The 12,976-nt window shown below is 42.4% G+C and overlaps 1 protein-coding gene across 2 annotated transcripts in view; it reads left to right on the plus strand.

Annotated features, from left to right (window-relative positions):
- LOC125768558 (uncharacterized) overlaps window positions 1-12,976 on the plus strand; it is a 77,555-nt gene that overhangs the window by 26,102 nt on the left and 38,477 nt on the right. For both annotated transcript variants that reach the window (XM_049436388.1, XM_049436389.1), the window contains 3 exons: window positions 11,018-11,555; window positions 12,262-12,405; window positions 12,690-12,788. In XM_049436388.1, the coding sequence (XP_049292345.1) occupies window positions 11,132-11,555; window positions 12,262-12,405; window positions 12,690-12,788 (667 nt within the window). In that variant the 5' untranslated portion in view covers window positions 11,018-11,131. The remainder of the gene's footprint in view (window positions 1-11,017; window positions 11,556-12,261; window positions 12,406-12,689; window positions 12,789-12,976) is intronic.

The raw sequence follows: 12,976 nt of genomic DNA on the forward strand, positions 1-12,976 counted from the left end.
ACATAATGGGCTCTCGATTGCGGGTGGATGGTCATACAATTCCCTGCAAATAGGGTCGAAATGCTACTCACCGAAACGTTGCATAAAACGGCAAACGCTTCTCCGAGCTTCTTCCGCCAAAGTGACTGGTGGTCGTCCCGATTGAAATATTGATCTGGGGCAACATAATTTGTACGATGGTGAGCGGGTGTTATCTGGTCGTTGCGTCGTAGGAGGATAACAGTAACAGGATCTTAGCAATGCGACGATGTCTATATATGCTAGCGGTCTAGCTCATCCTGCCTTCTCCGTTTGCTTGCAGCTACGGAGGCGCGGAAGGGATTTTCAAAATGGACTGCTGCGAGAGGTTGGAACGGGAGAAGCGAAAACATTGAACTTGCTGGTGCTGGTTGCCAATTTCAAATCTGGTTTTATCATCAACCTAGGGAGTAAAAACGAGTCTTTTGCAGTGCAACAATCGGTACGGGTGAACTTATCTAGCGTTCCCCATCCACCAGACGGTCTGTGGGTCTTTACCTTCGGAAGATGGAACTTGTTTCACAAAAAACTCGTTGCACTTGTTGTCGATATAGCTGGTTCGATCGTGGCATGGCCGTAGTGGACCGCTAAGCAGGAGATGAATTGCGTAGGATTGCGTTTGCTATCTCGTGTGATCTCGGGTGATGGGTAGGAAATTTTATATTTAAAAAAAAAATCCCCCTGTTTCAAGATGATGCTGGGGTCGTTTCGGGTTGGCGACACGCCACAGACCTAGTGCGGTGGTAACTGCAACCGTGATAGGTTTCGTTCATGAAGAAATGGTCCACCGGCAATGGCGACAGCCATTAAAAGTAAATACTTCAATAACTGCTTTTTTATTGGTGCGAAAGAAAAAAGTGTCCACCGCGAAATGAATGCAACCGGGGAAGCCTCCGGGGACTTTGGTCTTTTAATTTGCAGCATCGAATGCAGCCTGCAGGACGAACAAGGGAAACGGAATGGGTACGAATGATGAGATTAGATTTGCCATGCAGAAAACGGGTTCGTCGCTTAGTGTCTTTTGATTTAAAATACATTTTGCTACGAGTGAGCGTAGAGGCTAGAGGAACGTTTGGTTTTTACCTAACGCAACGGTGAAACCTTTCGGCAAAGAAAGTGTGAAACTTTTATCTGTATGCTGTAAAAATCGATTATCAATGGCATACCTATGGTCGATCGGAGGAAAAGGTTTCCCTGTATGGCGGTTGCAAAGTTCAACAACTTTAGCACATCCCAACCATCACTACCGATCGTGAACCGTACGATCGTGATCGGCAAACGAAACGAATTAATAGATTAATCCATAAATTGAGTGATTTATTATTATTGCACCACATATTACTCATCCCGGGCAGGTTGCAAAGTTTTATGCAAACCGGTCGCCGCCAGTCAGTCGTCAGTCGAAGCACAAGGGTGGATTTGGCTGGATCATCGTCATAAAAAACAACAACACTACCAAGCCAGAACGGTACACTGGCGATGGGGCACTGGCATCATCAACTACTACATAATAATAATCATAATTCTAATAGTTTGCTTGGTGCCTCTCGCTGTCTGCACCACCACTAGAACATACCGGTGTTGCAGATTATCGTACCGAAAAGGTGAAGTTTCTGCTTCCCCGCGAACGAACCAGGCCAGAAGGTGGTTGAAGATTGGCAACACTAAACCCCACAAAGCACCTGTTTTTTTTGTATGCCTTCAATGCCGGTGTGAGGTAGAGAGCTCAAAGTAATCTTTTTACAGTTCGTGCAGCTTAGCGGCTATCAAACAGATCGCTAACGATAGAAAATTTAGATAATCAACACAATTACCAACAATACCTTTCAATGAAACGCTCAAATTACCACCATTCGGTAGTCTCGGGTTCGTCGTCTACAGAAGCTACAGCAGCCCCAGGTTTAGCCCCAGTTGCTGTCCGGTTGGATAATCACGTATGGCAAATACTCGTCCGGCGCAACAGAAATCCCCGAAGATATGATGTCCGGGAATGGCTATACGATCGGCTAAGTGTAGTAACAGTCCCGTTCTGATGCTGTCCGCTCGGTGTGTTTGTCGGCACTTCAGTCCGAAAGGTGACTATAATCGTAAACTGACAGGAACAACTAATTTGCTGTTGAGCTGGGAAACCCGGTACCGGTGCTGCACCTCGGCAAAAGGGATAAAACGAGACTCCGTTTAATAGTGCATGTAACCACAGAAAAGACCACTTGAGTGCGGTCATTTTAGGGGATTGAAGTGGCCAATCCGGTGCCATTGCAATGATCGTACAATTTATGCCACAATAATCGAACGGGCTACAAAATACTGTTTCATTCCGCAGTGCAGCACATGCATGGGAAACGATGCAGCAAGACATTTGGCCGGTGCTGAAGAAGTTGCTAAGAATCTTGTTCAATTGCTCACTTGAAGAAATCTCGAACGGTTTCGTGGCTTGGGAGATGGGTTGAGTTAACAAGTAGCAGAAACCTTAGCTGGTAGATTAGCTTCCGTGAAGAGAACGGTAGTGACTTCATCAAGCAGCCAACCGGCGAGTACTCTAACCTTCAAGGGTCAATGGCGAGCACAGGTGGTTCTGAGTTCAAATACCATCAAGTGGTCAAGGGTTGTTGCAGTACGGTGTGAACCATTAGAAGCCAACCACGGAGCACTATTGGAAATGTTTAGCGGTAAAAGGAGAATTATTTTCTACTGGAATTAACAAGAGTATTGAAGGAAGTTTTTTTTTTCAAGAAGTAACTTCTTCTGAAATAGTTGAGCATGAGATTTTGGAGGTTAGATTCCAATGAACTGTAGAGTAGTTCACACGGAAAACTTATGCTCCACTTAACACACTCTTGGGCCACAAAAGCATCCTCAAAACAACTACTTTTAAGTATGTTACATGTTAATAATCATCTCTCTGGCTTGATGCTGGGAAATTCCCAGAACGTTCGCATTATATCGTACCAATACAAGCAAAACAAAATTGAATTATTATTGAAACATCCTGGACAAGATTATTATACCACCATCGGTTTTTGGGGTAGTGATCTCCAGTAGAAAGTTTCTGCTATTTGTAAGCCTGAATCTGCTGACGTCTGATAATCTGCATACAAACAAATGTTTTTGCTTTTGGACCAATCGTCCAAGCTGATTGAAAATTAGCCGCCCCATTGTACGATGAAGTCCGGCATAGATTTAGCACCGGTTGACATTAGTTCGATCTCCGTCTCTCTGCTATCGGTTGTTTAGGGTTTTTGCTGTCAATCGAATGAATTGACATTTCCAATCAAAAGCGCGCGCGTTCATCGTCCGGTTAGGTCTAATCAGTGTTGCGCTTTGTGTTTGTGGATTTTCAGCTTCCTAACAATAGCACAATGCTTTCTCGTTTTTCGCTGTCTATCTGTCTTGTTTTACAGCAACACGCGCCTGAGACAGAAGCGCGAAACCCAACCAACAGAGAACAGTGGACACGCATTCCGATCGGGTTTGCTTTTGTCGGTTCAGGTTTGGAGATGGAATTGCGATCGAAAATGAAATTACTTCACCAAAAACTGGAGCACGATCACTTCCTTTTCGATGGACGGCCGGTTCCCTCTACTGGCCTGATGGGGTCATTTGCATACGGACCGTGTAGGGAATGCGTTTAGGGGTGATACAAATTGATAATGCGCGATCGTGACTCGGCCCAAAATGGTAACATTCGTGTGGTATGTAAGCGGCACGGCATATTTTACAAATTAGCTTAATAGGACCTTCTTAGAGGCCGTACGCACTCAATCTAGATCATATGCGTTTGTGAGCGTGTTTTATCTTTTTTTGCTAATTCTTTGCTAGTTTTTGTTGCCAATCGAAGGACTTGGGTCGCAAACATAGCGAGCGTGATTTTACCGAGTGGACAAATACACTTTATCGTCTCATCATCCCACGAGTACCAAACCTAGTTTTCTTTATACGTCCCAAAAGCAAAGTAAAAAAACGGTTACGGATCGTTTGAAAAACAATTCCCGTTGCACCGGATTGGAACCGGCTGGATACGGTGGATCTTCATTAGCAGCTCGATAAAACATTACCGGCACACATTGGGACGGAATAATAATATAGCGAGTGAACGGGGAAAAAAGCGAACTGGCCATTCAATGGGTACTTATGCCGCATACGGGCAACATGTCGTACCGGCTTCCGTAGTGGAGATTCGATTGTAGGCCATTTGTAGGGACCAATGCGATGCGGTACGATACGAACCTGACCGGAGCCTTGTCCTTCTTATAGCACCAAACCGGTAAATCTAGAACTGTACGGTGCTCGATTACTGCGGGGCGTAAAATCCCGTCCTGCCATAAGCATCTCCCGGGGATCGGAAATGTACATGTGAGTTTGTGTGTGAGAGCAAACAAAGAGAAAAAAAAATACAAAATAAGGAAAAGCAAGGAAAAAAACTGAAGGCTCACTGTGCGCGAAAGAAAGAATAAAATGGCCACCTGTAAGTATGGTACACGGCATGTACTGTTTTGGGATTGCGTTACCCATCAGGAGCACTAAACTAAACCGACGGAAGCTTCTTCCATGGCTTGAAGCAACCCAGCTACGATACGATGATATCACACTGAGGTAATTGTTGAAGATTAGAAAAGTTCGATACGTGCATGGCCGCGTACCGCGTCATAAGAGTCCCGTGCGCGTGTACACTGGATAATTATTGACCATCCGCTGGTATGTTGCTTTCGCGCTCCTGTTGCTTTAAATCGATCGAAGCATCGAACCCTTTCTCAGTAGATGTAACGTCTAAAGGTTGGAAGGCAACAAAAATGTGAAGAAACAAAAAAAAAAAACCATTCCAATATTCTACGTGGCAAACGATCGTTGCTTTGTGGATTATTATCATGAAACGATCGTAGAATAATCCAACAGGCGGATGGACAGGGATAAGCGAGTAGGCGAGGTTCACTCGTGCCTTGCCACTTATCGATGTAATATTTTAATCTTTCAATAAAGCAGATAAAGATAGGCTTTTTGCTTCATCGAAACGGTGCGTTTTGCACTCGTTTTGTACGTCATAAATTCTTCTCCTATCGATGCAATCAGCGAAGAAACGGTTGGTTAGTTATGGTTGTGGCGATGGGTTTTGAATGTACCTTGATAAATATTGTTTAATTGTATACGAAACGGTTTCAGCTGTTTTGTTGTCGATTGTTAAAATGTGTAACAATATGGTACGTTGCGTAATAAATTTTATTATACAGATATCTAGCTTTAAAAGTTTCGCCTATTGAGCAATGTTATTTCGACCGTCAATTAGCTTCGGACGCTTAGCATTAAATTATTTTTAGATATGTTTTTACAAGTTTTTATAAATTTATTTCTAAATTGTATAACAGCTTGAACAGTTTTCTAACATTAAAAAAAAGTTTTTCGCAAATTCTAACCCAACAATCTCTACACGATTTCTTTGAAGTTGCGCAAATATCTGAAACATTTAAAATTCCACTTACGCGAATAAAAGACCAAAACAATTCATTTTCCAAATGCCTTATTCTAGCGGTACCGTCTTCCCCACAACGGCTGATATCCGGTGGGAATCGATTTGTTACTTCCTCGCGTTCGACAGCGTAAAGGAATAGCACACAATTAATAACAATTACTTTTAATTACGACAAACCGAGCCGCTAACGGGATAATCGCTGTTTGAAGATCCAATAAAACCTACCCGATAATTCCACACTCACTGGCGCGTTTGTTTCCGTAATCCGGTACGGTACGAGGCAACTCACGAGACAGCAATCAACCCGACCGAATGGCTCCGAACCGATGAAATGCGATGAAATCAATCGCATCAACAATCCGGTGGCTTGTCACACGAGTGGAGTTTGACCGATTTGTGGCTTGGTTTGTGATGATCTAAGGACTGGTGTAGAAAATACCAATCAGCGGCACAAGCGGAAAATCGAAGTCACCATTATACGGGAATCGGAGGAGACGCACCTGCCCAGAAGAGACGCGCAACCTGTCCCTTAGAATCGGTCCATCTCGTCGGTCGGAAGGAAGAACCTGTTTCGATGCGAGCGACGTCCTCGATTGATCTAATTAACTTTATTCAACGGAACATAAAATAACGATCAAAACAACTCGATATGGGGACGGTAAGAAGGAGCACATCAAGAAGCGGCGTTTCTTTTCTTTTTTTGTTGTTTTATTTTTGCACTAGTGTAGGACGCTCCTATGGCTTCAATAGTGAGGATTTATAGGCAGCTTAATCGTTGCTGACGGATCGTTGACAAGAGGTGAAGTTTGAGAGGTTTTAAATTTTTTTTTGCATAAAATATAAGCTGATGAATAGAGATTGATTCTAGGAATTGTGAAGTGTAAGAATGCTCGATGTCTTATTTACTTTTCTTTGTTGGCTTTTTCGGATTGATAAAATTTTAAAGCTAGGGAAAATTAATTTTCACAAATTTCTTATTCATGCGAAAATGAACAAAATACATTAAATTTATTATTTATTTTGACGATAAAAAATACTAATTCAAATTAATTTATTTTAACGACTAGCTTACCAGACCGAGTATAATATTTTAATACATTCCTTCACTCGGTACTTAATGACTGTTATGAAGAAAACCCATTAGTATGCCTGCCTTCGGTAACTATATTTACTGACTTCAATGCACTGCAGACAGGCAACCTGCCAGACCGTTGCGTAGTAGTTTTGCGCGTTGTCCGAGATTGATGTCGCTCGAAGCAGGTGACTTAATTATGCAAAACTAGTCTTCAATATTGCTCATTAACGTGCATGAAAACCTGCACTAGCGGGACGATGGAGCCCTATGGCAAAGTGATAGGATGAAGCAAAAGCAGCCTATGTAAACTAGAGACATTTTTTCATAATTGCATTTCTCTAGTGTCGTTCTTATCTGCTAGCAGGTTGAGCATGGCAAAATATGCATTTCTTACGAACAAGCAAACGCGATCGGCTCTAGAAGGGTATGCATTAATTGCTATTTATCGGTCAGGTGATTATGATGATCGAGTTGCGTCGGGTAGTGACGAACCCTTCGCAGGAGCAATTTTCACTGAATTTTTATACCGCCGCGTAACAAATCGTGTTAATGTGACGCAGCTATCGATGTCAGTTGGATTGCTGATAGGGGCTGCACGATCCAGCAGGAAATTAAATGTGCCAAGTAAACAAACTTCCCACAAAAAAAAAGAAACTACATTCTTCGGAAGTCACTTTCCTATGCCGTACGATGAGGGTTTGCATTTCTTATCCATGTTCGGTGACAGCATAATGGTGGTTCTACAATAATCCTACCAGCCAATCGCGTATCGCATGACGTCTGACGGTTTGGTTGACAAATTTATGCGTTGTTCCTGTCCAATGCTGGGGACAGCATTTCTAGCGTCGCAACTCAATCAGTTCAGGCTGCGTTGTAGTAGTAGGCGAAAGAACAGCAACAGAATTTGATCGTGTTGTTTCATCTGGTAAAGGTGAAATCAAAATGCTCTCCAATGCTTTGAAGCAATCGTAGATTGTAGAGGGTGAAATGAAGAAATTATCTAAAGCGAATGGCATCGGGAATCGTTAAACAAACAAAGCTGAGTGTCCCCTTTTTTATTTCCTGTTTCTTGTTTTACGTCTAGTCTTTCTTGTATATGCTAATCTAAAGATGACGATGATTAAAATGGTTTTATTTCAGACCCTCCCCATGTTATACTTGGAAGTGGTTTTATTTTATTGACATGTGGCACTTTAACATAAGACTAATGATTGTCTAATAAGATATAACCGTATTTTCGCGTGTATATTAACCCCAGCAACGTCTAAAAGAATTTGTTTTGCAATAATGGTTTTTATTTCAAATATCATAAAATGCAATTCTAGGTAATTCAATTTCTAATATTTCAATTGATTTCCTCTCTTCAAATTCAATAAGCATGATGGAAAAATTATTAATTACTTACTAAATTTCTTTTGTATTTTCTGCTTGAAAAGAGAGTTGCTATACACGCGATAATTAAGAACATTTGTTTGTCTGTGCTAAAGATTGTGTTTGGGAGAAGTCATATTTAAATAAAAGGCATAAAAAGCAGTATAAAAATGGAATGGCACATTTTAAATAATTTTTATTATTCACTAACGAATAAATCATACTGCGCTGCAGGCTTGATGCTTCATTTCATTGATTTTTATGGATCTTTTTCGTCCGCTACATTGGTTGCGATTTTTATATTTGTGTGAGAAAATTAATTTATTTTCATAAAAAAGCATTTGCCTTAAGGCCTTAACACTCATTTAAAGTTATGCTCTTAAATTAAAAAGGAAGAGAACAGTACTCGTAAATAGGGCAAACATTAAAAAACCCACAAACCCGTAAACATTTTTTAAATGTTACCGTATCACCATGAATATTGGCAGCTTCAACCACAGCAAAAACAGAACAAAACCGCAAACGCGTTTAACCCTATCAGATATAAATCGCAGAACGATCTTCCCTTTAAGCATAATTGCATCGAACCCCGATCGACAAGGCGGAATCTCGTTAAAACGTCAAGAATTCATTACCCTCCAAAATTAACGCAACCGGACCGGAGCTACGCATCGGAGGCGCCAACAAGAAATTGAAAGATTGAGATGCTGATTATTGAGGAGTTCCCGCACTCCGATCGGTCGCACTCCGATTCTCACACATTTCATACAACCTGTGTCGAAGCGATGGGTTCGTCCATCATTTTCTCGCTCTGTTCTGCACTAATCAACGCGATGGCGGGTTGTAAACTGTTTCAAAAAATGCGTTAAATCAGATGAGATCCAATTTAAATGATGACCACACGATGATTCTGAGGCATGAGGCGGGCCAGACTCGTAACGCCCGGCTGTGGCTGCCATGGAATACTAATTAATTATGCTGCGACCGTTGTGCGCGTTGAAACGCAGGTGAAATCTAGCCGCTGGCATCGCGGATGCTGGAACAATCGTGCCGGGAACAGTTTTGATCATTAAACGAGAAGCATTGATGTGAAATCATTCAATAATGCTTAGTCCAGCCAAACACGGCGCTTGATGCAGAAATACGAATGTCCAAGACGTTATCCTCGCATCAACGGTTGTCGAACATTTGCTCGCCTTCCCCTCGAAAGCGGTACCGATTCGTGTGAGGTTTGACATAATTTAATGGCTTCTTATCTACACCATAGCTGTAGGGGGATGCTTTTAGTGAACGTGCAATGTCATCCTTCAGGGTTGAGTGGCGAGAAAATCTCTCCTCAATCCTTTTGAAGCGTTTCGCTCGTACGCCAGTGGCAATTTGCTTATCGGAAACAAAATTGTATTCCTCTTGTTAAGGTGGATCTACTGCCTTAAGAGGAGAAATTATGCAAACGGGTGTAATCGGATGATAAAATCTCGCCAAGGGGATCGCGCATGCTATTTAATGAAATTTGTCAACTCTTGGTTGTCAGATTTATCGTGTTAACGTGTAAGTAAGCAGTTATGTTGATAATTATTACCGTTTAACCAGAAGCGTTGAATGTGTATTGGTTTATCTGAATGACCTTTTTCGTATTCGGAGCAATATGACAAGTTGTCATGCGTTGAAGGATTTTTTCGTTTTTTTAGATTTCCTTTTTCAATTTAAACTAATAATTCACAATAACTGTGACGTAAGCATGCGCATATTGTTTTGAAAGAGAAATTTCGTTCTCTCTCCTAAACTACCTTCCGAATGGCTTGTGTAAATTGGGCGATCGTCACTGATTTCGGTACTACTAAATCACATTTGTCTGCCATTCAAACAAATCGCTGTTAGTGTGAAAAGTGACGGCTACACGACAGTTCCTAGTTCAACTGTCAATCGAAGGTAAACATCACGGCACACTTTTGGCACGCCAACACACCGCTCCGAAACAAGTTGACACATTCAAGTTTGGACGAAAAAGCAACAACATGAACAAGACAGGTGTTTAAAATTCTTCAACAACTCGTTACAATCCATTCATCGTTTGCTTTTTATGGTCCTGTTCGTGTTTGTTCTAGATCGTACAGCTGTGTGTAGTAGAGCTAGACAACTCTAACCATCATCATCATCGCTGACTTTTACCACTTCTGAAAAAGATCGACCATTCTCCAACGGACATGACATGTTCATTAATCAAACACTGGTCAGATGGATTTAATCTACTTCCTTTGGGAGGCCTAATTTAATATTTACATAATCTTAATTGATCTAGATCTCGTATAGTTCGATGGTAGAGTAAAAGCACAAGGTACTAAATCCACATGACAATTTAATGTGTGTCTGCACACACCCCACAAAAAAAAATCTGAGATGCTGGGAAAAACTATATCGGCGTCAGATCACATTTTAATTGAAGAACGGAAAACACACACATTATGAAAGGATGCTTAAGAGATGCCAGATTGTTGCGCCTCCGTTAGATTTACAAGTTCATCAGCCCATCGGCGTGTTTGGTTTGTGGTACGCGCGTGTTCGACGGGAAATTGATGACTTTGTTAAGAGTTTCGGTACATATGGCCAGGAACTGTTTTCCCATCCTTTCCCACCACAGTTCCAGAAGCGCTGTGATCGTTCAACGCACCCTTTTGGCAAATCATTTGACTAATTATGAAAGGTTACAACTGGATTTTTTGTAAAGGCAGAAGCGTTGGAAGTCGATGCGCTTACGGGTTTTTTTTAGCTTCATTAATCAAACGAACCTACCGGTACAGCGGCTGAACTTGGCCCTCCGACCTGCGAGAATGCGTTGGTACGTCCCGTCACGTTGATATAGCAGAAGCTGATGGATCTTAAATGATCTGCTCAAAACGGTATTTAGTGTCTTCGGAGGCATTGTTCGTTTATTGCTGTTTGTCGGCTTTACTTTGCCATTCATCTCGATTGCGTGAATTAAATAGATGTAATAATATAAGAAACTAATTTCGACCCGTTGTCTATTTATGCCACCATCCTAGTCTACCCATTACTGATCATTTATGTTTTTTTTCTTGTTTTCTTTTTAGGTTTTTACCCCTTTTGCGTAAAAGCAATTGGCATGCTTCCCGGTGTTGACCGGTTTGCCGCAAAATTCTTCCAGAGTGAAGGATCGCTCGTAGACACTGTGGTTGTGTAGATGAATGATCACCGGCAAGCCAGTGAACCATGCTACAACGTCCACCGCCGGCAGCGAACGGTTGCTGACCATGGCACGGTCGCGGCAGATAGTCCTCGCGCCTGAAAGGTATGCCGAGGGCAGTACATACCGTCACCCGGTCCGGGCACCGGGACACACCGGACGGTTGCCGCTTGGACGTGATAATTATCCCGCATTACCGACACGTACGACGAAAACTGGCCGGCAATATCTGCACTGGTGCTTGCTGGTGGTGATCATCTGCTGGGGCGGGTTCGGATGTGATGCGGCGGCAACACCGGTCAAGAGTCCACTGTCCTCATTCGGGCGGGGTCCACCAATGTTTAAGCGAATGGGTGGCCTAACCGATTCGGGCAGGATCTCAAACCTGACGCGTCTTCACAGTGGTGATCTGTTTTATACATTTGGTAAGCATATATTTTCCCTAGAGACATAGAGTATACACAAGACCCTGCCATCATGTTGTCACCCTGGTAGAGTTGCGTTTTAATTTCTTTCTTTTTTTTTCGTTACTTGAGTTAAACGTTTGCACGATTGGCTCATCTGCTAATGGTGCACGCGACCGGTGCAAAATGTCACGCAACTACTTCTCGGCTCCATCAGGAGCGTTTTGTGTATCCGGTCCAGTTTTATTTGCAAGAGTAATGCGCTAGAGGTCGCTAGGTTACCGTTGGTGGAGTATGATTTGCGTGCCGGAGTGTTGCAAATAGCAAGGAAAAGTAAATTGATTTATCTGAAACGAGACCAAATGGCACGCCATGGTCACAATCGGTTATGCAATGTACCGTACCAAGAGCAGCTCTTTTCAATTATCTCTTTAAAACTGTAGAAACCGTATGCACCGATCAAACTGGACGTTGGACCTCAATACATATCAATTTCCAAACGCACTTTCAACAGGCTCATGGCATGAGATGAATGGTGGCTTTCTTATTTCTAGACAAATATTGACTCAAACAAAATACACTTTACAAAACCACCTTCATACCTTCACACACAACAAAAAAAAACACTCATCAACCCAAGCGGAACTCATCAGAATCAGTACTAATAACACACGGCACCGAATGACAACACACTGAACGGTAAAATGAATCGTTTGTTGCGTTTCAGAATCGGAAAAATGTGACACAGATACGTGCGTGGGGCTGTCGAGCGGTACGGCGGAACTATCGATTGGTGGCGATCGGACCGGCACCGGCACGGTCAACGGACCCCACCGTATCCCCGGAAGTACGGACCACATCAAAGAAATCGGTAAGTTTGGTGCCATATACCGTCACCAACACACGCACCCAAGGGAGGGGAAATTCAAAATGACAGTTTAATTAGGTTTACACCACCTGATGGGACTGCCGTGACGAATGCACCACGCGGTTAGGTGTGATCTATTTGATCCAATTTTTATTGGATCGCCCTTTTTGGCTAGCTTCTGGAGGGATAGGTGGAAAATAAAACACTACCCATAGTGTGTGTCTGACACGCGGGTATATTATTAGTACAAATTGTTTTTTAATCTCGTGTTTTACTCATCCAACCAGACATGTCATCGGATGCGGGCATCGAGTGCAAGTGTCAATGTTTGCCGCACCTGAGCACCTACCGGGAAGATCTCGGCATCTGTGTGGACGATATTAGAGGTAAGTGTGGTATAACTTGTTTTTTCTTCTTGTTTTGTTAAATTTAAACAACCATCACGAATCGTAGCTCTGTTGTTTGGGTAGCATTGAACAAAACGATCAGCTCCCAATTAGGGGGCTTTTCTATTACCGGAGCCTTTTTTCATAAACTGTTGTCGTCCATCGTTAATAACGATAATCTGTTTTTA

The sequence above is a fragment of the Anopheles funestus genome, chromosome 3RL (genome assembly GCF_943734845.2).
Source record: "Anopheles funestus chromosome 3RL, idAnoFuneDA-416_04, whole genome shotgun sequence".
Classification (NCBI taxonomy): Eukaryota; Metazoa; Arthropoda; class Insecta; order Diptera; family Culicidae; genus Anopheles; species Anopheles funestus.